Source organism: Canis lupus, chromosome 17 (assembly GCF_011100685.1).
Source record: "Canis lupus familiaris isolate Mischka breed German Shepherd chromosome 17, alternate assembly UU_Cfam_GSD_1.0, whole genome shotgun sequence".
Classification (NCBI taxonomy): Eukaryota; Metazoa; Chordata; class Mammalia; order Carnivora; family Canidae; genus Canis; species Canis lupus.
The window spans coordinates 7626706-7652643 of NC_049238.1; the positions used below are offsets into that span (position 1 = coordinate 7626706).

A 25938-nucleotide genomic window follows, 5' to 3' on the forward strand; every position below is an offset into this window, starting at 1 on the left:
TTCTTTGAGCATTTTTAAAACAGTGGTTTTAAAGTCTTTGGTAGGTCTACCATCGTCTCTTTTACAGAGATAGCTTATGTTCATTTATTTCTTTTCTCTAAATGGGCCGTACTCTCCTGTTTCTTTTTATGCCTTGTGATTTTTTTTTGTTGTTGAGCACTGGACATTTGAATCTAATAATGTGGTAACTCTGGAAATCAGATCCTTCTCCTTCTCTGGGTTTGCTGTTTTTTGTTATTGGGTTTGCTGTTTTTTGTTATTACTTTCAACTGTTGTAGGCTGTCTCTGTGCCAAGGATCAGCCTGAGGTATAAACTTAGAGTCTTCTCAGGTCTTTCCTGAGCCCTTCCCTGGCTTTGAACATTTGCTTTCTAATGTTCCCCATATACACAGTTTTGTTTGTTTGTTTTGGAATGTTAATCTTCATGTCTGGTTCCAAAAATGAGAAAAAGAAAAGTGAAGAGGGGAGAACAACAACACACTCTTTTTTTTTTTTTTTTTTTTTTTTTTTTTTTTTTTTTTTTTTTTTTTTTTTTTTAACAACACACTCTTTAAATCCCTTGGAAGTCAGTGTAGCTGAAGGGCGAGGAGCTTGCGGTGGTAGAGGGAGGCATAAAACACTCACCACACTAACCACCCACCTCTTTGTACCTCTGTGATCAGAAGCAGCAATCAGAACACAGATCCCCAGTATCTCAAGGACAGCGTCCTTTATGTTCACCCTGGCTCCTGCAAACTGTGTACAAGTTGCTCCTAGAACACAAAGCTGCCTCCCATGTGGCTGAGAGATGGGAAAAGGGGTTGCTGCTACTGTGTTAAGAGCTGAGATTGAACCAGATTAACCACAATTTATGGTTCAAGCCTTCCGCTGGAAGTTGCAAGCCTTCAGCAGATGCCAGGTTTCCTGTAGTTATATCAGAGAGACAGACACTGATGTACCCAGCACCACAATTAAGATTACCCAGTGTTTGCAGTTTGCCTTTTTAATTAAAAATACAAGCGTACATCCTACCTTATGGATTAATAATATATGTTTTCATCAAGTGCTTCAGAGGAAAGTGCCAAGTGTAATGTAAACTAGCGTTGAAGAGCATGGACTTCAGAGTCGTGTTGATTTGGGATCAGTTTCTGCTTTGACACCTGTCATGTCACCCTCCGTGGGTGACTTTCAGCAATGTAAGTCTTCACGTTTTCACCTTTAACATGGGGACGTCATCCAGCTCAAAGCACCGTCTCAAGAATTGAGTTCCTGAGATACTTAAAAGCCCTTACAAGTAAGTCAATTTAAAAAAACAAAAAACAAAAAAACAAAAAAAAAACAGAAAAAGCAGCCAAGGGCATAAACATGCTATTCACAGAAGAAGAAAACAGTCATTTGTAGAGTCAATGAACCTATGAAAAGATGTCCAGCCTCAGTGATGATCAAAGAGATGCAAATCAGAGCAACAATGAGATATAATTTCTCAGCTATCAGATCGGCAGAGATTAAACATTCATGACACCCGATGTTGGCTGCGGTTTAGGGAAGCAGGCGCTCTTACCCATTGTTGATGGGGCTGCACTCCGGCTCTGTATATTTGGAGAGTTGCTTGGCCTGTTTGTTAAAATTACAAATGTTTATACCCTTTATTCCACTAGTTATTCTTTAACAACTTATTCTGACCTGCACAAGTGGGCAAAACATGTGTATCATTGCAACATCCTATCACAGGGGAAACCACCCATGTGTCCAAAGGTAGGGAAGTAGTTACCATACAGTCAGGTGGCAAGACACCATGCGGTAGATCCCAGGTACGGGGAAGCTCTGTCCACGGAAGTGTGTTCACAGTAAACTGTAGAGTCTCTTAGTAAAAACAAAACATCACATAGTCTCTTAGGCTCCTTCTGATGAGAAAAATGTTCTGATTCAGGAAGACCACAATTTGCTGATGACGGTATAGTCATCACAGCTAGGTCAGGGCTCCTTTTGTTCTGTGCAATAAGTGGGTTTTCCAGCAGTTAAACTTCATCAGACCATGTTATTCTGAGATGTTCCGCGGTGGCGTACACGCCTGAGGGCAGGTGTGCGGCCCTACTTGTTATTGTTGAAAATTCCATACGGGCTAGAATCGCAAGCCACAAAAAGTCATTAACAAAATGATGAGTGAGTTCTGTTTTGCGGTTGATTAGGAAGCAAGCATGTGTGGTATTTAGGTGCCGCGGAGTGCCAGAGGTCATGTATTCACTCGACAAACATGTCCTGAGCAGCGGTGCGCATCAGGCATTGTGCTGGGGTGAGCGTTACTTCTACCTTCGCATAAACAAATTATTACTCAAGGCACCACAGAGGATGTGGAGGTAGTGACTTGCATGCACCACGATAGCAATGATAAAGAGGAATTGTTTTTTCTTTTTCTTTTTTTTTTAGATTGTATATATTTATTCATGAGAGACCCAGAGAGAGGGGCCGAGACAGAGGCAGAGGGAGAAGCAGGCTCCCTGTGGGGAGCCCAAGGTGGGACTCGATCCCGGGACCCTGGGATCTTGACCTGAGCTGCAGGCAGACCTCAACCGCTGAGCCACCCAGGCGCCCCAATAAAGTGGAATTGTTGACAGCTTTAGGATAGAAGCTTCCCGAGAGCAGGGCCTTTGTTTCGTTCGTTCACAGCACTATAAACAGTACTGGGTACACAGTTGCTTTAGCATATGGAATTTGCTGGATGAATGAGCAAACAAATGGATAAATGAATTTAGTGAGCCAGAGTCTTCACAGCGAATGGAAGACACATTCAGATGAGGAGGATTTTTTTCAGAAATTTTTTTGGAATTTTTTTTATTGGAGTTCGATTTGCCAACATACAGCATAACACCCAGTGCTCATCCCATCAAGTGCCCCTCCCAGTGCCCGTCACCCAGTCACCCCATCCCCCCGCCTGCCTCCCCTTCCATCTTCCCTTGTTCATTTCTGAGAGTTAGATGTCTCTCATGTTTTGTCTCCCTCTCTAATTTTTCCCACTCGTTTTCTCTCCTTTCCCCTATAATCCCTTTCACTATTTTTTATATTCCCTGTATGAGTGAAACCATATAATGTTTGTCCTTCTCCGATTGACCTACTTCACTCAGCATCATACCCTCCGGTACCATCCACGTCGAAGCTAAGGGTGGGTATTCATGGTTTGTAATGGTTGAGTGATATTCCACTGTGTATATAGACCACAGCTTCTTTATCCAGATGAGGAGGATTTGAAGAGTGTCTGTTTATGAACGGGTGAAGTGTTGCGTGTGGGCTGTAGGTGGCCCACGAGGGATGGTGTACAAACCCAGGCAGGTGGGGAGCCGTGGTCAAACCCCCAGGCTGGAGGGGAAGAGAGGAGAGAGGTTCCTGGAACTGAGGGAACCAGACTCACCGTCCCCCACTGGCCCCAGTCTCCTGCCACATGTCTCCCTGAGCAGGGGGCGGAGAGCCCGATGTGGTCCATTGGGCTGCCTAGAGCACCTCTGAGGTTTGCCTCGAACCCCCCACACCTGGAACCGCACAGGCATTACAGCACACTACAAATAACCCCGTGAGATGGGCAATCCCATCTCCATTTTATAGCTGAGAAAACAGACTGAGATTAGTGGGGTAATTAATTCGTAGAGTCATTATAATTAGTTATAATTAGTAAGGTGGAGAACTGCTATTCTAAGAAATGCTGACACATTTATGGAGGTGTTAAGTCCAGGATGGGTCTCAGTGTAGACAGCAGCGTGGCCCAGTGGCTGAGACCCTCAGGATCCTCAGATGGACCAGGTGGATGGGGTCAGCTTACTTCTCTGGCCTTCATCTGTAAAATGGGATAATACTCGCCTTCAAGAATGTTGGTGAGGATCTTTTAAAAAAGATTTTATTTATTTATTTGAGAGAGAGAGAGAGAGAGAATAAGTTGGGGGGAGGGACAGAGGGAGAAGGAGAAGCAGACTCCCCACTTAGTGGGGAGTCAGACATGGGACTCGATCCCAGGACCCCGGGGTCACCACCGGAGCCGAAGGCAGACGCTTCACCGACTGACCCACCCAGGCGCCCCTGCTTGTGAGGATTCAATGAGGTAATGATTACAGAATATTTGGTACCTGGTAGTCTCCGCCAAGTGGCAGGTGTTATCAAAAGAAAACCTCAGCTCACATAAGCCGTGGACGTGGAAGGTGCTGGAAGTGTGCCGGAATGCAGAGTGTGTGTTTTCTCTTGGGCAGAGCAGTGTGATGGTTCATTTTTTGGGATATTTTTCAAATTTTGACCATGAATACATATCACTTTGATGGGAAAACAGGTTCGTTCCTCTCCCTTTCCCCTCCTCCCCTCCCCTGATTGTTCCTCCCTTCCTCCCTGTCCCTCCCTCCCTTATACCTGGGACCTTTCAGTGGCGCCCTTCTGCCTCAGTTTCCTGCGTTGGTCCTCAGCCCCCCCAGCCTCCTGCCCTGCGTGGCCAGGATGGCCAATGCCACAACAGCAGAAGAGCATGTTCCCCCTCTGGAATTGAGTGACCCGATCCAGGCTCCCTGCCAAGGCTGCCTCCCTCCTGGGAGCCCAGAGCAGCTGGAGAGGAGGCCTGAGGCAGAGATTGGGATCTTCAGAGCTTTTAGACTTCGGTCCTAGTCTGGCATGTTTTCCAGCCGGACTTCCCAGTGCTCAGCCTCCAGGAGCAGACACTCTGCTCCCAGATCCTCGGTGTCTAATGAGTTATATTAATATAATAATCCTGCAAAATGGGTGTGATCTGCATCTTATAGATAAGAGCACTGAGGTACAAAGAAATTAAAAAAATCTGGCCCAAAGCATACATTTGGGGGACCTGGCTGGCTCCGTCAGAAACATGTATAATTCTTGATCTTGGGGTTGTGAGTTTGAGCACCTTGGGTGCAGATATTACTTCATTTTTTAAAAAGATTTTATTTATGGCATGATCCCAGGGTTCCGGGATCAAGTCCCACATCGGGAGTCTCATGTCTTTATTTATTTATTTATTTTTTAATTTTGTATTTATTCATGAGAGAGACAGAGAGAGAGGGGGCAGCAGGAGAAGCAGGCTCCCGGAGAAAAAAGAAAAAAAATTGCAAGGAGCACCCTGCTGGCTCCATGGGTGGAGCATGGACTCTTGATCTCTGAGCCCCACACTGGGAGTGGGGCCTACTTAAAATAAAAATTAAAAACCAAACAAAGAAGCGATACATTTGTAATTGGCAGAGCCGTGTGAATTTGAGTCCTTCTGCCTTGAAATCCTATACTTCAATTTCTTTTCTCATACTTTGTTATTGGTTTGAGGGGTGGAGAACTCTTGTTTGTTTTATGACGTTTTGGATCTTCAGCGCTACATGAGTTTCAGGCGTACAGCCTAGTGATTGGACGACCCTCTGCCCTGCTAGCTCACCATCCTTTCTCATACTTTCTGAAGCCTCCAGGAGCCTTTCTGGAGACTTAAAAGGTTTTGATTTTCTAATTATAAAAGCAATACTGAATTATTATAGTCCGGATTAATTCAGTATTGAATTACCATTATGGATGATAATCGAGAATCCGTAAAGTAGGAAGAGCCCTTTCACGTAGTCACAGCCGTGCTGTCTGTATAAGTCTGTATCTTGGGTTTTTTCCATGGAACATTATAATGCATGCCTTGTCCCACAGTATTAGACATTCTTTGTAGACCTCGTTCCCAATGCCTGCGTAATGGTCCCTCAGTGGGCTATGCCGTTTACTCAAACAATCCCCTATTGTCGAACCTTCCAGTGGCTTCCAGTCTGCTGCAGCGCAGAACATCTTTTTATTCAGAAAGCTTTTTCTGTTCGTCCTATTTCCTTAAGATAGGTTCTCAGAAGTGGAAATACTGGTTCAGAGGCTATTCACATTTGAAGTCTCTGCCTGCCTCTTGCCAAAGATCCCCCAGAGGGCGGCTCCCATTCCTTTCCCCACCCACCCGCCCGTGGAAGAGGAGGATTAGGAAGGCACCTTCCTAGTCTAACGGCCTTGTGTTCTTTTCCCAAAGCCTCATAAAGAGGATGGCCCAGAGCGTGGTGGAAGTTATGGAAGATGCTAAAGGGAAGGTTCCGGAGAACCTCCTGGCCAACGGAGGTAGGTCATTGGCGTCTTTATACCCAGGGCTCTCTCAGCCGCTTCCAGCCCATCGGTGCCCCTGGCTGTGCCACCTGTCGTGGCTGCAGCAATATGGCCCAAGGAGTGTCAAAATTGACACGTCCGGCACAGCTGTAACCTCGTTTTGAGCTCAGCAGCACCGCTGGTTTGAAGACATGCCCCTGGGCCTGTTACTAGTCCTGCTGTGGCATTTCTAGAGCACCTGCCGTTTTTACCCTATAGAAACCTCAGGGGACAATGGGGTTGGTGGGGTCTAACGGTTTGACTTACCTGCCTTCTCTATCAGCTTCTGCTCTGTCCTGCATGGAAAGTTCCACCTTCTCCTCCACCCCACCACCCTGCCCAACCCATTTATCCCTCTCCCCAGATAAGGCTGGAAAATGCCTTCAGGGCCTAAGGAAAGCCGCAGACTGAAGTCTTAAGTTGTGGCCAGCAAATACACAGAGTTAGACCGAAAATGCTCTGTGCTGTGTGTTCACATTTTGAATGTCATTTATTTTTTTTTAAGATTTTATTTATTTATTCATGAGAGACACACAGAGAGAGGCAGAGACACAGGCAAAGGGAGAAGCAGGCTCCCAGCAGGGAGCCCGATGCGGGACTCGATCCCAGGACCCCGGAATCATGACCTGAGCTGAAGGCAGAGGGTCAACCACTGAGCCACCCAGGCGTGCCTAAACCTGTAACTCTATCAATGCACGTACGAATACTGAAAATAAGAGTGTGTGTTCTGTATTTAACACTTTTGTCATTTGTTACGTAGCAATGCATAGTTCTTCCCTCTTGAGAACCATAAAAGGCCTTTTTATTTGCTTGTTTCAATTGACAAATGGAAATGCTTGTGCTCCCGAATCTGAACTTGGCCTCGTGTGTTCATGCAATATAATAACTCCCCCTTATTACATTGCAGGTTTGAAGGAAAAAATGAAATATTTAAAGAGTAGGTTATGTGTTGTTTGCCGTGAGTGTGCTTGGTGTGATGCCTGCATGTCCCTGGGAAGGTGGACTCTCTCAGCCTGGCCGTAGGGGTGTGGTGATCGGGTCACGGTGGATTTCTCCAGTTAACAACCTATCACCTGTTTTATTCCTTTTCCCTCTTTCTCGTGTCTGCCCTGCTTGCCCCAGCACTGCATGCCTCCTGGAATGGGGTAATGCTCTGGCTCTGAAGTTCAAGGTGGACTCTTACATCTTGTGGCTTGTGGCCTGCTCCTTGCTTTGATGACTGTCCTCTGTGCCCACTGTCCTGCCCGCTCTTAGACTCTGGCTGTTTTGTGGACCCTGCAGTTCACATGTCAGGCTTACCTTTGTGTGGTCCTGATGGGGTTCACTCATGCAAGGGCCCTTCTTCTCGTGAGTCTCGGAGTCTGGGGGGATGGGGGGCATCCCCATGCCTGAACAGGCCTTTCCTGGCTTCAGCGTTTCAGAAGGAAACATTTGCTTTGGGTTTTCTCCAGCCTTGCTCAAACCGGTGGGATGAGCAGCGGCAAATCCTTTTAGGAAGAACGATGAAAGCCAGCAAATCCTTTTAGGACAAACGCCCGATCTTTACGGATTGGAATTTAATCAGAATACCTTTCCGAAGGCAGTCTGTCTGCGATAACTGAAATTTCTTGCTGGTGCTAATAAAAAATTACTTTTTAAATTGATCAACTGATCTTACTTCCAAGCCAGGTAACTTGGGGGGTCCTAGACCAAAGAGCTGGCTTAAGGGAGAGAGCCGCTTTTCTACATAAAAACCTGGTCTTTAAGACACAGGGATTCAAGCTCACTCTGCAATAGCGCTCAAGATGCTTGCTTCTACCCAAAATTCATGTTCCTTAAAACTAGATATTCTCATTCCACCATCTCCATCCCCGGTGCAATGGCAGCTATTGAAAGGCTGGCTGCTTCTCATCTCGGAAGGAGGAGATTCAGCTTCATTTGTTCATGTCATAGGCTTCATTATCCCCGGGCCCGCTGTGAATCGGGTCCCCATGATTTCCCAGACTAGAGCTTCCAGGCTCCTTCTGTAACCAGCTCTGTGCAAATAGAGGTCAGGGGCTCAAATGCAGGGCTCTTGCTCTTGGCCAGTGACTCTTGACCTTCACAACGTGTATTAGCACAATAAAGGCTCTGAAAAGTACTGCAGTCAAGAGACCTGTTCAGGCTGACTTTGCTCAGGCTTTTCTGATTCCATTTGGATGGGGAAACCCTTTTCTTCTTCTGCAGAGCACCCATGCGTAGCATAGCGGTTGACAGAATTAACTGGAGATGTCAGTGCTACCCTCAGTGGGCAGGATTTCGCCTCTGTCCCCCAGGGCACTGTTGCAGGGACAGCCAGCCAGCAGCAGCAGCAGCCTTGGAGCAGCCACACCTGGCCCCGGACCTTCACAGGTCATCTCTCTGGGTCCTGGTTTTCTCACCTGTCAGTGGACATAATCCCTTTACAAAGGGCTCTTAGCCTTGCACGGGCACCTTTTGTTTTTGCTTGCTCTTTGGCCCCAGCCGAGCTTTGAGTCTGGAAGGAAGGAGACAGGTGCTTTGGGTTGTAGCAGTAGCGGGGCAGACGCATGGCTGTCTGGCGCAGGCCCCAGCTCATGCCCAGATGTCACGAACACCCGGAGATTGGCCGGCCTGACCGGGAGAGAGGCCGCAGCCCGTGTGGTCACGGGTCCCTCATCCTGCTGCCTGCCAGGAAGGCCTTGTTTTGGTTCTAAGATGAGGTCACTAGTGTGCAAGAGCAGCCGCCTGTGAACGGCATGTTTTGATTCTGAGCGAGCCTGCCCAGGTCATGGTCTGACCTCATGGGCCATCAGCCCAAGCCGTCAGTTGCTCCCTTGGGGGCCAGGCTTCTCCAACTTCAGCCAGGGAAGGGAGTGGGGGCCTGTTCTTTCCTGGGCCAGCGGAGAGAAAGCTGCAGGGCAGGAAGGCCCAAGGGGACTGCTGCTTTCTAAGTCAGGGGACCATCCTCAGGCCATGTTGTCACCGAAGGTGATGGGCACGGACAGGGCGGTGCTGCCCTTGGATGCTAGACCTAGGGCAAGGGTCAGGGTCTGGAGCTGGAACTGGTGCTCTGGACACACGAGGGGAGGTGAAGGAGGAGAGGGGGTCAGGGGGTCAGGGTCACACACCAGAGATCCCAAGAGGCTGTTGCAGGGAGGTCTGCACGGTCTCAGATTTATCTGACATCCTCTCGCCCCCTCATTCATGGACCCCCCCCCCACCCCCCCACATGGCTCTCAAGTCCCAAGCACTGTGCTGGGTGCTGGGCATGCAGATTGCTCTCCAGGAGCTCCTGGCCAGGGGGACGGCCCCACGGTGCCATATGGGCTGTGATGCCAATTGAGACTGAGTGCTGGGGAGCCACCCAAGGAGATGGGCAGAGCCTGGCTCCTACAGGAGCTCTTCTGGCGGAAAGGGAACAGTTCATTCTCTCTGATCTGAATGCCATAAAGACCTTAGAATTTATGACAATGCGTGGAGACACGTTTGGTTTGGTCCATAATGTGTCTCTTCTCAGCAACCCACGTACTGCAAGTTAGTACAATCACCAGAGTTGTTAGGGAGATTCTTAAATGGAAGGCTTGCTCTGTGTTGGGTGCTGTGACTGGCTCTGGGGACACAGAAGTAGTCATCTGGCCTCCAGGAGCCTGAAAGTGCGAGGAATTGGGGCGGGAGGTGGGGGTGTCCAGGCAGCATCAAGAGTGGAACCGAATAGGCGAGTGTCCCAGGCAGCAGGTGGATGGACGGTCGGCAGGCTTTCAGGAGTGGCCCTTGTCCTGCTGTTAAAAGACAAAAGCAGCAGTGAGAGAGAGTAGGGGGTCCAGGCATCTGTGCCCGGGGTCTGGAGTGTCCCCAGGGGCCTGGAAGTGGCAGAGTGGTCGCGAGAAGGGGCGCAGATCCCAACGCACAGGTCTGCCCAGCATCCCCGCCTGGGGCGGGCCACTGGGACAGGCGAGGGCTCCAGCCTGACAGCCTGTGGCCAGCGTGCCCGGCCTGCAGCGGGGATTGGTGGCTGGGATCAGTGCCACAGTTGCCTTCTCGACCTTCGGGTCCTGCCTCTGCCCTCACCCCCCGTCCACCCCCACCCTCCATCATCCAGACATACGTGCTGTTCCCCCCTGGCCTGCACGCTTCTGCAGCGTCTTCCCCTGCAGGGTGCGGCAGTACAAAACCATATTCATAGCAAATTTGTACCCCGGTCTGTATCGGCTCGGGGTGTCCTAACAGAATACGGCAGCCGGGAGTTTATGCAACAGACCTCTATCCCTCGCCGTCCTGGAGGCTGGAAGCCCAGGGTCCGGGGCCAGCAGGTTGGTGCCGTCACTGGGTCCTCACACGGGCCTTGCTTGGTGGGAGCCCCCTTGTCTCTCCTGATGGGGCCCCACATCCCAGCCGATCAGGGCACCTCTCCCCCTGGAGCCTCTTGTGGATTCGAGCACCGGGAGCCTGGAGACCATCTCCTAGGTGTGAGGGACCCAGGGGTCTGAGCACCGGGTTCTTGCCTAGAGATGGGCCACCGTGCACCCCGCAGGGTAGCGTGACCTGACTGGGACGAGCAGGGAAGGGGCGGGGGTGCTGCCTCCTCCCCGGTCACTGTCTCGTCTCATAGTGGATGTTGGTGAGGGGCCTGCCTTGTGCCGGTGCCCTCGCCTCTGAGATGGAGACGATGATAGTACTTTTTTTTTTTTTTTAATTTTAGCATGTTTTCTTATTAAATGAAGTATCAAACATAATTTAACTAAATTATTAAGATCTGTCGAATAGCAGTCATTCTTTTAGGTGTATGTTAAATGATAATTTTTTTAATAATAAATTTATTTTTTACTGGTGTTCAATTTGCCAACATACTTAATAGTGTTAAAAGGTAAGTTAAATGGAATGACTCCCAGTCCTGGCCAAGGTGAACCATCAGCCATCACCCATCACCAGCCTTGATGTCCTGGGCGGTGGCAGCAGCGTCCAGCTGGAAGGCACTTCCCACCTGCTGTGCACTCCCTCCTCTGCCTGCTGCCTGGTTCCCTCCTCTGAGCCCCGTTTCATTTCCATCTGCGTCCTGGGGACTTGACTCCCCTCTGCCCCGTCCATCCTTGTGGCCGCCCAACTTAGTGAGGGGCCCCTTACTGTCCCCACTCACCCAGTCTGGAAATCCAAGGGTGCCCTGGGCGTCCTTCCCGGGCAGTGTCCTGTTGAGCTGGCCCTCCCCTTTGTGCTTCCAGAGCTTGGCCCCTCTCAGCTGCTCCTCCTCTCTCACATGCACCCCGTACCCCGACACTGGCTTCTCTCCTGCAGAGTCCCCAGTGGCCCCAGTGCATGAATGTCCTTGGCTGACCACACAGCTCCTGGTGTCCCCTGGTGTCCCCTGGTGTGCCCTGGTGTCTTAACCTGCTCAGTGACCTACCTTCCCAGCCCTGCTGTTGGAGTTGGAACAATGTGTGGCCAATTTCTGGTACACACTGGGTGCCTCGTGTCTTTATCATCATAGGAGCAAACACAGACACGGCCTTCTGTGACCCGCCCTGGCCCTCCCCTTCCATTGGGCTGTCCCAGCAACCCCAGGCCCCCATGCAGCACCCTCCCCCAGTGGCCATATGGCAGCCTCCCATCACCTCCAGCCCCTGCGTGCAGCCCTCCTGGCCCTCCGTGGGAGTCAGGTGCCAGCTCGCCTACCCATAGCACCCCGATGCACTTCTGTTGCCGCTCAGCCTGCAAAATGCCGCTCAACCATTTGCCTGGTTGTCTCCCCAGGAGAAATCGGTGGTGGTGGGGGCTCCCTCTCCCCCTCACCGTAGCAAGCTGGCGTCAGTGGAGGTGCCTGACTGTTGAGTGAGCGGCCAGCAGTCCCTTTATCTGCACAAGGACGTGCTGGGCAGGGGGTGCATGCACCTATCCTGGGATGAGAATCCAGGAGAGGGGGGCTGGTCTTGGGGCGGTGTAAGCAGCAGCTGGCTCCGGCGGGGGGTGGGGGCGCCTCCTTAAATGTGCACAGAGCTGATCTGAAGAGTGGGCACTCAGCGCTGTGTGGCCTCCTTTCCTGCCCATTTCTCAGGTGGGGAGACCCAGGTGCAGAGGGCTTTGTTACTAAGGCGCCCGAGGCTGGGTTCCTGGATCAGCCCACGTTCACTCACTCGCGCGGCTTGTCTCACGTCCACAACAGAGCTCCTTCCTCTGCCCACAGCTGGTTAGGGAACCAGAAGCATCCCAAGGATGGCAGGTTTCGGTTTGGTTTTGGAGAAAGGAAGGGGAAAAGGGAAATATGTTGAATAAAACCCCTGATTTGGTCTATTCACTATAGACTATCATATAAAGGACATACATTGAAAAATGCACCTCCTCACCAGGTGGGAAAAACCACAGTCACAGACTCTAGTATTTTGCCAAGGTTTGTTTGTTTATTTATTTATCTATTTTTTATTCATAAGAGACACAGAGAGAGGGGCAGAGACATGGGCAGAGGGAGAAGCAGGCTCCCTGCGGGGATCCCAATGCGGGACTCGATCCCAGGACCCCTGGGATCACACCCTGAGCCAAAGGCAGACGCTCAACCACTGAGCCACCCAGGTGTCCCTTTGCCAAGGTTTAAAATGCCTTCTTGTTTTTTTAAAAAAAGATGTGTTTATTTGACAGAGCATGCACGTGTGCATGCGAGAGTTGGGGGAGGGTCAGAGGGAGAGAGGATCTCAAGCAGACTCCCCATGAGTCGGGAGCCCGATGAGGGGGATCTCAGGACCTCGAGATCACGACCCGCACAGAAATCAAGGGTAGGATGCTCAACCGACTGAGCCACCGAGGCACGCCTAAAATGCCTTCTTTAAAACAAACCGTGTGTGTTGAAGTTGCCTCTGTCCAGGGCTTGGACGAGGAAGCTGGAAAGACGGCTCATCTGTGGGCAGGTGGCACCCATAACTGGCTCTTGGTCTTTGGGGGTTGGCTTGAGGCTCTCTGGCGTGTCTTTGAGGTACCTCAAAACAGAACAGTAACCCAACAGGGGAATGTGGCCAACACAACCGGCCAAGGTGGAGAATTAGCCTGGCCCTCAGAATATCTCCTGACTTTGCTTCCACCTGGAAAGTAGGGTCTCCCAAATGCTGATCTTGGGGGTGGGGATGGGGGCAACCACCTGAGGGAGTTTGAGGCTCATGTGTGCACTGGTTACAGCGGCCCTGTGGCTGGTGATGCGTTTTCAGAGGGGCTTTGGGTGCTGACGGTCCTGACCCAAGGCCAACCAGCTGGCTCAGTACTCTGCTCCCGGGGTGGGGGGGTAGGGGGGAGGGGAGTGTGTGCTTTCCCAGAGCCCTGAATCTGTCCTTCTGTTTCTCTGATTGCTTCCTTGGTTTAAGTGGGGGTTGCTTGGCTTGGGGTTTGGCAACCTTGGCCTCATGAGATGGGGAGCATCCCACTCATTATTAAAATGTGTTTCTTCCAGTTGACTTGACATCCTTCGTGACCCACTTTGAATGGGACATGGCCAAATATCCGGCGAAGCAGCCGCTGGTGAGCGTGGTGGACACTCTAGCAAAGGTAAGAGGAGGGCCTTCTCCTGGGGGACAGATAAACCTGTGTGACCAGGGGGATCTGACCACCTGCGGGACCTACACGGCGTTTGGGCCCTGGTGATGGTGCCAAGAGGGACTTTCTGGGAGGCCTGAGTCAGGAGGCTGGGTGCGGTCCTAGCTCTGCTGAGTGACCCTGGGCGGAGTCCCCTTCCCATCTGCTTCCTGCCAGCCCTGACCAGGCCCGGAGCCTTTGTGAGGTGTGGCCTTCCATGCCCTGGGCAAGGTCAGAGACTTTCGGGTTTCAAGGCGGGCACCTGTCCTCCTTCCACCTCTCCTGGCCCTGTGGTCCGGCAGGTGGCGGCATCCCCAAGACACTCCCCTGACGTGCCCGGCCCAGACCCTCGTGCCCGCTCAGTGTGTTCCTTCCAGCTCTTTACCTTTTGAGAGGTGCTGGTGGAGCAGCTCAGCCTCATCCTGCCCTACTCGTGAGAGCCTAATCCCCCCACCACACCCCAGAGTGATCATTTGCTTGCCAGAAACTATCTGCTTCGGTGGAGAGTCCGGCTTTGGAGCCCTAACTCCTGGGAGGCATCGCCAGGGGTCCTGCTCCTGCCTTGAGGAGCCTGTGACGATAGTGAGGCCAGTTAGGGGCAACTGGGTGGCACGGTCGGTGGAGCCTCCGACTCTTGATTTCGACTCAGGTCGTGATCTTGGGGTCGTGGCATCGAGCTCCGCGTTGGGCTCTGTGCTCAGTGGGGAATCTGCTTGGGTTTCTCTCTCTCTGCACCTCCCCTCTAAAAATAAATGAATAAATCTTAAAAAAAAAAAAACACACAAAAAAGGCCCATAAGCACCGCAGCCCACGCTTCTACCATCTTGGTAAGTGGTGGCTTCCAGTTTTTACTTCATAAATGAGAGCACGTGGCACAAGTCTCTGGGGACGTTGCGGGTGTCTGGTGGCCCTGTTGCTCCTGTTTGTCTCGCTGAGGCTGAGCGCTGATTGTCGGGACTGCCTGCCCCCTCCCTCCACCGTACGCTGAGCCCCTGACAGGTCGCGTCTCCGCCGGGCCGGGGTGCCTGGGAGACCGAGTCTCGGGCAGGCCAGGAACAAAGCCTTCCTGTTGTCTCCTCAGACCACAGAGCCACCCAGGTGTGTCTGGGCGGGTCAGGTGAAGGAGATGGGCCACGGGGACCCACCCGAGTGCAGCCCTGTGCACTCCTCACGGCCCGCTGGTGCCCGGCCTGTGTCTCTGGGAGCTCGGGTGTGGCCAGAAGGCTCCAGAATCCGGGTGCGGCTCCTCCAGCACTGCTTACGCCACAGAGGTCCCAGCCCCTTGGGGGACAATTGGGCAGTGATTCCGGAAAGCCCTTTGAGGGGGGGCTTCCCTGAGCACCGGTGCCAGGTGGGGCTTCCCGGAGGTGTTGTGCACCCCTGCCACGCTGGGCAGGGCGGGCAGCCCGTTCTCGCCGCCCTAGGGATGCCGGATGGTGATGAGGGCCCTGGACCACGTCGGGGTGTCCACCGAGAGGGGAGCAGAGCAGTTGGAGGGGACACACCTTGGCTTCCCGCTAGGCCAGAGACCGGAGGGTGACTTTGGCAGGAAAGCAAGGAGAGGGAGGAGGGCACTGGTGCACTGCCCGGGTGCCCAGAAACAGGCTGGGCTCTTCCCGTGTCACCCCTGTGACGTGGATCCCCTTCCTCTGGCCGCGGATGGGAGGCTGGCTGAGAGCTTAAGTGCCTCGCTCCGGGACCTGGGGCGGGAATGCAGGGCTTGGCCGGGCCGCGTGTGTGTCTCTGTGTCTGTGACTGTGTGTGTCTGTGTGTCTGTGTCCATGTGTCCATGTGTCTATGTGTGTGTGTCCGTGTGTGTCTGTGCATGTGTCTGTGTGTGTGCCCGTGTGTCCATGTGTCCATGTGTTCATGTGTATGTGTCTGTGTGTCTGTGTGTCCAAGTGTCTATGTGTGTCTGTGTCCAAGTGTCTTTGTGCCCATCTGTGTGTCCATGTGTCCATGTCTGTGTGTCCTCGTGTCTGTGTGTGCCTGTGTGTCCATGTGTCTGTGTGTGTCCGTGTGTCCATGTGTGTGGCACAGCTCCCATCCCCTGCAGTGTGAGGCCCTGAGCCGCGGCTCCCTGCGGTGGCCCCGCAGCATGACCACGTGGGCAACGTCCCCAGCCCTGGCTCAGGTCTGTTCCTCCCCCGGGAGGTCCTTCACCGGGAGAGGCTTGGGACCCAAGGTTGCTGGGCCGTTGGGCACCCAGCGGCACTTGCTGGGTGTCCGGGCAGGTCTCCCAGGCTGGCAGGGCCCCGGTGCTGACACCCGGTGCTGACGTCCCTTGAAGAAGAGGCTCGGGGGTGGGGGGCTTCAGCCCCTCCCAGCGCTGAGCCCAGCATGTGGCAGCGTGTCCTGCCACCCGGTCGGGGACCCGGCCGCGCATGTCGGTCCCCACAGGCCGGGTCATGCCGCAGTTTCAGAGGCCCCAGACCCGCGGGTGTAACACGGCGAAGGGGTTGCTCTTCACTGAGGGGGCTCTGCTCCGTGCCGACCCCTCGGGGTGCTGCGCTGGTGTCTCCACTGCCTGAAACTTTTCGGGTTCGGCGGGGCAGGTCCCTGAGGCTCTCGGGGCTTTGGCCTGGCCTGGCTGCCTTGAGCAGGGTGTGTGTGTGTGTGTGTGTGTGTGTGCGCGCGCAGCACCAGCCACACACCTGGGAGCCCTGCTGGGTGTGCTTGGTTCCGGTGAAGGCGTGTCCCCAGCACTGCGTAGGCCTGGGGTCGCAGAGACGGGACCCGGCCCGGGAGGAGCTCAGTCTGGCGTGGGCCTCCTCTTGCTCAGGGGCCTGCGCTGCAGATTTTGGGAGCTCAGAGGCTGCAGACGTGACAGCAGCTCCCAGGCAGGTAGGGTGGGACCGGGAGTCCGGTTGGAGCCCAACTGGCCTCCGATGGGGCCGCTGAGGCCCGGCAGCCAGAAAGCACGAGAGTGAGGCTGTGGGCCCCGGGCTCGTCCCGTTTCCATGACCTGCCCCCCCACCCCCGGGGCCCGCTGCAGGAGGGGGTCTGGGATGTCCCCCCAGAAACTCAAGAACTGGGGATCTCCTTAGTGCCAGCTGCAAGGAGCCTTCCTACCTACCTCCCCCTTCCTGGGGACCGGGCCCCGGCGGGGCCAAGGCACAGTGGGTCCCCCAGGAGCCGGGGTGCGGTGGCCTCGGCCGGCCCGGCAGCAGGGCAGGGCTTGCAGTGGCAGATGCGCCCCGCCGAGCGAGCCGGAACAGCCGTGCGTGTCTGGGGGCCCCGCGTGTGCAGAGGGGGGATCTGACCTCTGGCCTGCTCCGCGTGCGCGGGACGGCGGGGTGGGGGAAGACGTGGGCGTCCCTGACAAGTGGGCCGCACTGGTGCTTTATGCCGACGGGCGCCGGGAGCAGCTTATGGCCATTTTGAAAAGTTGGACCGACTCTTCTGCTTTTCCAAAAAGCAACTGGCGCAAATCGAGACTGACCTGAAGTCCCGAACAGCCGCCTACAACACTCTGAAGACAAACCTGGAGAACCTGGAGAAGAAATCCATGTGAGTATGCGAGCTCCTGCGCTGCCGGAGCCGGTGGGTGCAAGGAGCTGGAGGGCGCAGGAGCCGGGCAGGGACCGGGCAGGGCAGGGGCAGGGGCAGGAGTGTGCCGTTCAGGTCACTGCGTGAGCCGGGGTCCTGGCCTGGGTCTGAGAGAGCGCGACGCCGAGGCGCTCCTGCCTCTCCAGAAGCTGTGCCCTGGGAGGGGGGCCTTGGTGCACAAGTCTCGGAGGAAAGGCCTGAGCAGGGGTTATGGCACCTCCCTGCCCGGGCCCAGAGAGGAATACCATGCTGCCCCACACCGCCTCGACCCCCAACCTCCCCAGTTACTGAGAACACCTGGGTTGCACCCCAAGACCTTTCCCCCATGGAAGCTTTACAGAGGACCCTCCCTGCTTGGGTGGCCGGGACCTGACTATCAGAGGCACCCGAGGGCAGTGGGTTCTGCAGCCCAGAGAAGAGCAACCTCAAGGGCTTCCCCACTCAACTGAAGGACCTCACGGGAGCGGGAGGGAACAGACTGCTCGGCCCAGTGGACACCAGTCCCCACCAGTCACCAAGATGGTGGGAGGTGTCTGGGGAGAAGCAGAAGCCCAGTGTCATGATGACAGCAGCTCTCTTGTGAGGTAGTGAGTGCCTTGTTGTTGGAGGCATGAGGACGAGGACAGATGAGCCCCTGCCAGGGAGTCTGGAAGGTGCTCCTGGGCAGGGCTGAGTTGGCAGGGAGCACCCTCCGAGTCTCCCCAGATTCTGGATCTGATTCTGTCGGCGGTTCTCTGAAGATCCTCCAAAGAAGAGAGGCACCCAGGGGAGTTCGGATCCAGCTGTCCCTCTGAGTACCTCCCACTCCCATTTACGCCCCTCTCTTTGGATGGTCACTGGGCCAGCTGTCTTCTCGTGAAAGAAGCCAACAGTACATTAGTGGAGAAATTTTTTTTAATTTTATTTTTAATTTTTATTTATTTATTCATGAGAGACACACAGAGAGAGGCAGAGACACAGGCCGAGGGAGAAGCGGGCTCCCTGTGGGGAACCCGATGCAGGACTTGATCTCGGGATCCCAGGGTCACCATCAGATCACCAACCACTGAACCACCCAGGTGCTCATTTTAGTGGAGAATTTAAAGCCACCGGGGAAAGGTGCTCTTCCACTAGGAATGGCGGTTGTTGGTTGCTCGACTTTGTATCAGGCCACATGGGCATCACCTGCATCTCGCCTCACCCTTGGCCTTACGAAGGCATGAGATGGGAGAAGGGCAGGGCGCCCGTGGCAGAGAGAGCCCCACTTGGTGACCCTGGCATCGACCATTTGCCTGCTGGGCCATCTCCTCGTCGTGCCCTCCAGTTGCGGGCTCCTTGAGAATTGTTCGGGGACTTGGGCAAACATCTGGTCCAGCCTCCTCAGTCAACTGGTGAAGAAGCTCATCGTCTGCTGATTCACGCAGCGCTGAGCTGTTGAGAGCACCTGCCGCGTGAGGGAGGGACAGGCTCTTCCTGCCTCCTTGGTCTGTTATTTTTCTTTTGATAAAGCTTTATTTTTATTATTATTATTTTTTTAGATTTTATTTATTTATTTATGAGAGAGAGAGAGAGACAGACAGAGCCACAGGCAGAGGGAGAAGCAGGCTCCATGCAGGGAGCCCGATGTGGGACTCCATCCCGGGACCCCAGGATCACACCCTGGGCCGAAGGCAGGCGTTAAACCGCTGAGCCACCCAGACATCCCGATAAAGCTTTATTAAGCACCTGCTGCATTCTCAGGCTTTATGCCAGGCCCTAAAGATAACATAGCAGAGTAAAGTGTCATTTCTGCGCTTGGGAGAGCTCACAATTACTCGCTCAGCGGGTATTTAGGGGCGATCTGCTTTGCGCCGGGAGTGCGGGCATAGCCAGCAGGTGAGACCTGTCGGCGGAACAGTCACGAGCAAGTGCCACGGTCGGAGGCGTGTGCCCTGTGTCCCTGGAGAGGGTCCTCCAGGACGTAGTGATGGCGCAGGTGGGAGAGGTGAGGCTGGAGGTGCCATGTTCCCTAAGGCTTTGGCCTTGGCCGAGTGGTTGAGAGCCACCCGCCAGGGACGGGTCGTGTGCTAAGGTATCAGCTGCCGTGGTGGCCCGGGTGCCGAGGTCGCAGGCGGTCTCCGTAGCTGATACAGTAGCCTTGAACCACGTGCTAAAAACACCACGACCTCTGTGGAGACCGGGTTACACCGGCAGCAGGTGAATGTCCCCTGGCGGCTGGACCTGGGAGGTGTGAAAAGTGAAACGGGGCTCCTCTCTGGGCCCGACTCTGCTCAGGACAGCCCGAGTATTGACACTTGAGTAACTCAAGCTGCCAGCCACCCGCAGTCCCCTCCCAACCACTGGTGGCTTGCACGGGGGTGGCCCAGGTGACGGAGGTGTTGGGATCGGCCACCGCGGCTCAGGCCATCCAGAACGGGGAGGGGGCGCTCGGGGGACCACTCAGCCCAGGGTCTGCTCGTGTGTCTTGGGTGTGCGGGGGTCCGTGTGTCCCAGAAGCCCAGCCTCCCTCTGCCTGTCTGCTGATCACGCCCCCTCTGTCCCACCCGGATTCAGGGGAAACCTCTTCACTCGGACACTGAGCGATATTGTGAGCAAAGAAGACTTTGTGTTGGATTCCGAGTACCTCATCACACTTCTGGTCATTGTCCCCAAGTGAGTGGCCCAGGAAGGTGGTGGGGGGGGCTGCTCAGCCTGTGTTGGTGATCACAGGAGAAGACTGGAGGGAAAGGAGAGCCCTCCATGGCCTGGACCCCGGGGGCAGTTGTGTGGGCAGGAACGGGAGCAGGGGGACAGTGTCTGTGGTATAAAGCAGCGACAGGCGCAGCCACTTCTTGAGCACCTGCTGTGTGCCACGTGCCTTGGACAGGAGCTCTTGTTTCACTCACCTCAAAACCCGGGGGTGGCTCTCACTCCCTTGTCCACAGGCCAGAGAGGCCAATTCGCTTCTCCAACGCCGTACAGGGTCAGGACTAGAAAGCCCCAAGGCGAATCTCTGGCTGAACCCTTCACGTGGGCCCTCGGTGGCATCCCCAGATGTGGGGCGGCGGGGTCCAGGACCGGGCTGGGGAGGGGGCTCCCAATGCCCAGGCAGGGCCTTGAGGTGTTTGGGGCTCTCTGGCCCAGGCCTACTCATCATCTTGGGAAAAGGGCATGTCCAGCGTCCTAAGCACTCGGGACCCCCCAGCCTTTCTGCAGAAGTCACTGAGGGATTCTGTGTTCTTGCAGACCAAGCTACACGCAATGGCAAAAAACCTACGAATCCCTCTCGGACATGGTGGTCCCTCGGTCAACAAAGTAAGTGACACCCCAACTTGGCACCCTCCTGTCCTGAGAGTGAGGGAACCCTCAGCCCTCCATGCTCGCCCTCACAAGAGCCCCTCAGCCTGGAGTTCTGTTGCAGCCGCACCCCCAGCCACAGGCGGGACTCCCTCTATCTTTCAGAATGCTGCCTCCCTGCCCCCTCTTCCAGGAAGCCCTCCCTGGCTGCCCTCCCTGGCTCCCCCTCTGCTCTCTCAGCGCAGGTCCACTCTTTCTTCCCGCTCCGACTGCGGGTCAAGCAGGGGCCTGGCTCCGATGGCCACAGAGCATGAGCCGTGGGGGAAGATGTCTCAGCGTCTGGCCTCCTGGGGTCGGAGCAGGAGTGGCTGGGGAGGGCTGGGGAAGTGGTAGGGGAAGAGATACAGGAATATATTCAGACCGTGAGCACCAGGCACGTGGGGAGAGCAGCGTGTCAGGGCTGCACGCTGCACGCAGCAGCCGGGTGGGTCTCCCTGTGCAGCTCGCAGCAGGAAGAGCAGCGGCTGGAAAGTACACCCAGCATGCGGCCCGTTTGCATAAGGCCTGGAAACTGAGCCATACGTGATCTGGGCACGTGCGCGTGCACGGTGGCATCGTGGGGCTGTGGGGATGGGAAACGCCAGGCTCAGCACAGTGGTGACCTCGGGGCGGGCAGCGATGTGCAGCTGGAGGTGCCCCAGGGTTCTGCTGGGTGAGAATCGCGTCATGGCTTCAGTGGAGCGGCCAGTACGTAGCGTTTGTTATTCTCTCTGCCTTTTCGTACGTCTGAAATACGTTGTCATTTAACAAGATTTGACAGTGAGTCTTGGCCAACCAGCCTCGCCAGGTCACCTGCTTCCCGGCAGCCCTGCCCACGCCCATCTCAGCTCTGGGGCCTCCGGCCGGGGGACACCTCCTGCCCGGGTGGCTCCCCCAGGGTCACAGCTCACAGGAGATAGCAATCCGGCTGAACGGAGGGGTGCGGGGAACGGGACAGTCACGGCCTGAGGTCACGAGAGGAGGCCAGAGGACCTTGCAGCCAGCCAGCCAGCTCCACAGAGGCGACCTTGCTCTGCAACACTGGCTTTCTGTGGCTTTCTGTGGCTGTGTGCTGGGGGCCCCTTACAAAGAGGCTGCCCCACCAGGTTCTCAGGCCAGAACCCCCAGGGTCTACATTGTCAGGAGGCCCCTGAGAGTCTGCAGAGGCGTCTCTGGAAAAGTCTCTGGAGCCTGGGGCGGCCGTTATGGGCGGGGGCTCTGAGAGACAGGAAAGGTGACCTGGCCCACATGCCCGTGCGACCTGCCCGGGCTTGGCAGGGGCCTTCCTTAGGTCTTCTGGCCAGCAAGGCTGATCCCAGAATGCTGACCACTGGCTCCGGTGACCGCTGTGTTTGGGACAGTGCCCACCGTGGCCCTGTGTTGAGGCGTGCCTTGGAGGCTGGCCGATTGGAATGCGGTGACGTTGAAATCATAAGGAACGCCCGGTTCCCTGCCCTCAGCTGGTTGGGGGGGTTGGGGGGGGGGCGCCCATGGGCCCGCAGGCTGACGGGGCCGGAGCCTCCCCTCTGCAGCGACCGCCTCTCCAGGGAGAGGGGCCAGGCCTCTCCTCGGCCCGCTCCGCCGTCGGGTGTGGCGAGGAGTCCCCTGAACAAAGGCTTCTCTCCCGCAGACTGATTGCCGAGGACAACGAGGGCGGCCTCTTCACAGTCACCCTGTTTCGAAAAGTGATCGAGGATTTCAAAACCAAAGCCAAAGAGAACAAGTAAGGGCGGGCGTCGGTGGGCTCCCCGGGTTTGGTCCGTCCTCCCCTGGCAGGCGGGGGGCGGTGTCCCTGCTCCGCCGGAAGCTTCCTGGTGAAAGCGTCTCATTTGCTTGTTTGAAGGTTCACTGTCCGTGAATTTTACTATGATGAGAAAGAGATTAAAAGGGAAAGGGAAGAGATGAGCAGGTTGCTGTCTGATAAGAAGCAACAGTATGTGAGTAGACGCCCCGGGCCGGCGGGCTTCATGGAGAGCGCCCCCTCCGCCCGCGCCAGTGCCCCCTCACCTGGGGACCCGCGGCCCCGGACCATGTCTGGGGAAGGGAGGGGCACCCCGGTGGCACCTGAGCTCTGCTACGGCGCTGGGTGCCTCCCCTAGGAGAGCTCCCGGGAAGGGACTCCTTGCCCCGCTCGGCGGCCGGGAAACTGAGGCTCTGGGAGGTCCCCCCACCTTCCTCCACCCCGAGACCCGGCAGGGGGCAGCGACCCAGGCCGGGGTGGCTGTGCTGAGAGCGGGCGGCCCGTCCCCTGGGCACCTTGCTGTCCACCCGCCGTGTGGCCCGATGTAACACCCCTGTCGCCAGCACCTGTGTAGATGTCCCCTATGCTTTTAGCAAAGAGCGGTGCGTATGCCGGAGATTTCTAGCCGCAGCCGCTCAGAGACCTTCCACCTGCGAGGGCCGCTGGGCTCAGGAGGGAGAAGACTAGGTTTTGGGTATTTATTTATTTATTTATTTATTTTTAGATCTTATTTATTTATTTGACAGAGAGAGACAGTGAGCCCCAGAGAGCACGAGCAGGGGTGAGGGGCAGACGGGGAGGGAGAAGCAGACTCCCCGCTGAGTAGGGAGCCCCACGCGGGGCTCGATCCCAAGACCCCAGGATCATGACCTGAGCTGAAGGCAGATGCTTAACCCATGGAGCCACCCCGGCGCGCCCAGGCTTTGATTGTTGAAGTGTGAACAGTGTAGCCCTGGGAGGGTCACCCTGCTCCGCTGTCGCCGTCGAGGGGCACATCCCGGGTGTAGGGTCCTCCCCCTGCAGAGAGGCCTCAGCCGGGTGGCTCCGGGCCCTCCCCCCTCGTGGACTGTCTTCAGGGCCTCGCTCCCCCAGCCCCACTGGGGAGGGTCCTCAGAGGAACTTCCAGTTCGGCCTCTAGTGCAGAGAGGGGGGCAAGGATGAGTAGAACGTACTTCAGGCCTCTTGAAGGGAAGCCAGGGCGTAAACAGAGGCTGTAAGTATGTGCTTGGGTAGAGAGCGACGAGTGCCTCCCAGGTGGCCGAGCGTTTGGCCCGGGGCCTCCCCTGACACCCGCTGGCGGAAACTGCACGTCCGGCTTGACCTCTCTGGGTCAGTGGCCTTTTCTTGGGGACTCCAGACAAGCTACCCCTTGAGGGAGCAGCAGCACGGGGTTCCATGAAATGGGGTTCCCAGAGCCCCTCCCGGGCCGGCCCACCATTCCCTCTGAGGAGGAAACAGGAGCTGATCACGTGATCGTGCCCGAGGGGATTTGACCCCCCCCAGCACACACGTATGTGTACGGACATGTGTGCACACACCAAGTGAACGTGCTTCTCAGATCCAGAATCTGCTGGGCCTCGCGTTGAGGGCTCCCCCTGGGACGGAGGGCCCCGAGGCCCCGACCCCACACCCCCAGGCAGGAAAGGCCTTCGCCAATGAGAACCCGAACACCGAAGGGTTTTCCTCCTTGGCCTTAGCTCGCCCCGAACCCCAATGGCCCAGGAGGCCTCGGTGGTCTCTGCGGTCGAGCCTCATCCCCGCTGGCTTCGGTCCTGGGGCCCCTGGGTGGGGGGCCAGACGGTGGCAGCCTTCACACGTGTCCGGGCGGGAGGCCGTCGGCACCCACCTCCGCGCTGGCACAGACCCCCTGAGATCTAGGTGACACACGAGAGTCTGCCACCTGCCGCCCAGGGCTCAGGTTGCCAGCTGGCACTTTGTTAGGTGGTGTCGGCCTCTGCACCCCTCCCAGGGTCCCTTCGACGGGGAGTGGAGCTGCGGAGACTCGCTAACTCCTTGCCAGGCCCTGCTGTGTGCTGCCCACAGGGCTCAGCGAGGGCATCCCCCCCCCCCCCCGGCTTCTGGGGCGTCTCCTTCCCCTTCGGCTTGCTGGGAGGTGGGCCCGTGCGTCGTTGGTCCTCATCAGCCGGAGGGCACGGGCCAGGTCCCGGGGCTTCCTCTCCCCTCGAGAGCACAGGGTGGGGCTTTCCTGTGCTTTCTACCTGTTTGCAGAGAAAGGGGATGAAGCGTGCAGTGCGGGGGGACCCCGGGGTGGAGACGTGCTGCAGGGGCAGGGCCCATTCCGCGGACACCTGCTGTGGCTGTCCCTGTCCTGTCCCCTCTGGAGGGGAGGTCCGGACCAAGGCCAGGCGGAGGGAGGGTGTGTGGGACCCGACCCCGCTGCCAGCGATCAGCTCCGTCCCCGGAACGCGGGCCCGAGGACGCGAACCCCCGCCCCGTCCCACCCCCAGTGCAGCCAGCGCGCAGGTCCCCAGGGCGGCCCGGCGCCCCCGAGCTTGCCTTCCCGCGCTGCTCAGGCGATGCGACTTGTTTGTTTGTCGTGATGCGTGTTTGCTGAGAGATTAATAAATCATTTCTGTGCCTTTAGCAAACTTCCTGTGTTGCTCTTAAAAAGGGATCATCCACCTTCCTGGACCACAAAGTTAAGGTAACCCCGCTAGGTACCCCCGATAGGCCCGCTGCGGGGCAGACGGACAGAGAGAGAGAGAGTGAGGGCGAGGGAGAGGTAAGCAGCACCCGGACCCCTGGGCTCCCCCGCCCCCGCTCGCATGTCCTCGCCAGCGCGGGAATCTTCTGAGAAAACGGGAATCTTCTGAGAAAACAAAGCCTTGCGTAGAGCCTGAATCCGGGAGCCCAGAGCGCTCCTGCCTCCGTCCTCGTCCGGAGGGCGTCTTTGGAGCTGCCCCCCCCCGCCCCCCCGCCCCGGCGACGGATGGTGCTTGTTGGCCAGGGTGCCCCTGCCCTGCCTGGAGGTGGCTGGAGCTGGTGACGGGGCCAGGCCCTGCTGGGTGGCGGTGGTCGGGCAGCTCGGCTCCCCTCCCCTGGCTGCCCGGGCTGGACCCACCCCTGACCTTTGTGGCCCATTGGCGGCGGCGCCCGGAGCTCGGAGCCTGCGCTCCAGGACTCTGCGCTCCGTCACGGGGCCGGCCACACCAGCGTTAGTGGCAGCTGCGGTGGCCGTGAGGGGTTGCGGCCGCGCGAGGCGGGCTCTGCCGAGGCCCCTGGAAGTGGCAGCTGGCGGACGATGCCGGGACGGGGGGCGGGGGGTGACGTGCCCGCTGCCTGCCGACAGCCCTGAGGTCAGGGGCTGCCAGCGCCCCCGCAGCCCGGTCTGGTGGCCCCACGCATGTGGCAGGTGGCTGGCCTGCTGCGCTTCCCCGGCTCCGGGCGCCCCGGAGAACCCGGGCCCGGGCCTCTGCCGACCGACTGGCTGCTTCCGCGGGCCGCCGGGCAGCGCTTCTCCGCTCAGGGCTTGCTGTGTCCGAACCCGTGTCCTCCGGGGCCTGCGTCGGGCGCGCGGCCAGCAGGCCCCCCCGCTGTCCTGTCTCCGCAGGGCCCGCTGCTGCGCTGGCTCAAGGTGAACTTCAGCGAGGCCTTCATCGCCTGGATCCACCTCAAGGCGCTCAGAGTGTTCGTGGAGTCGGTGCTCAGGTGCGTGGGGCAGATGCCGCCTCGGCGGCCTGCGGGCGGGAGGGGGCGCCTGG

General features: G+C 56.6%; 1 protein-coding gene across 6 annotated transcripts in view; it reads left to right on the forward strand.

Annotated features, from left to right (window-relative positions):
• Window positions 1-25938, forward strand: part of ATP6V1C2 (ATPase H+ transporting V1 subunit C2) — a 52717-nt gene that overhangs the window by 21858 nt on the left and 4921 nt on the right. The window contains exons 4-13 of one of the 6 annotated variants that reach the window (XM_038560771.1): window positions 5999-6084; window positions 7016-7045; window positions 13511-13605; window positions 17051-17142; window positions 19714-19812; window positions 20386-20454; window positions 22106-22198; window positions 22319-22412; window positions 24822-24959; window positions 25788-25885. In XM_038560771.1, coding sequence (XP_038416699.1) covers window positions 5999-6084; window positions 7016-7045; window positions 13511-13605; window positions 17051-17142; window positions 19714-19812; window positions 20386-20454; window positions 22106-22198; window positions 22319-22412; window positions 24822-24959; window positions 25788-25885 — 894 coding nt within the window. The remainder of the gene's footprint in view (window positions 1-5998; window positions 6085-7015; window positions 7046-13510; window positions 13606-17050; window positions 17143-19713; window positions 19813-20385; window positions 20455-22105; window positions 22199-22318; window positions 22413-24821; window positions 24960-25787; window positions 25886-25938) is intronic. The other 5 variants (XM_038560773.1, XM_038560774.1, XM_038560772.1 and 2 more) reach the window with 5 other exon arrangements.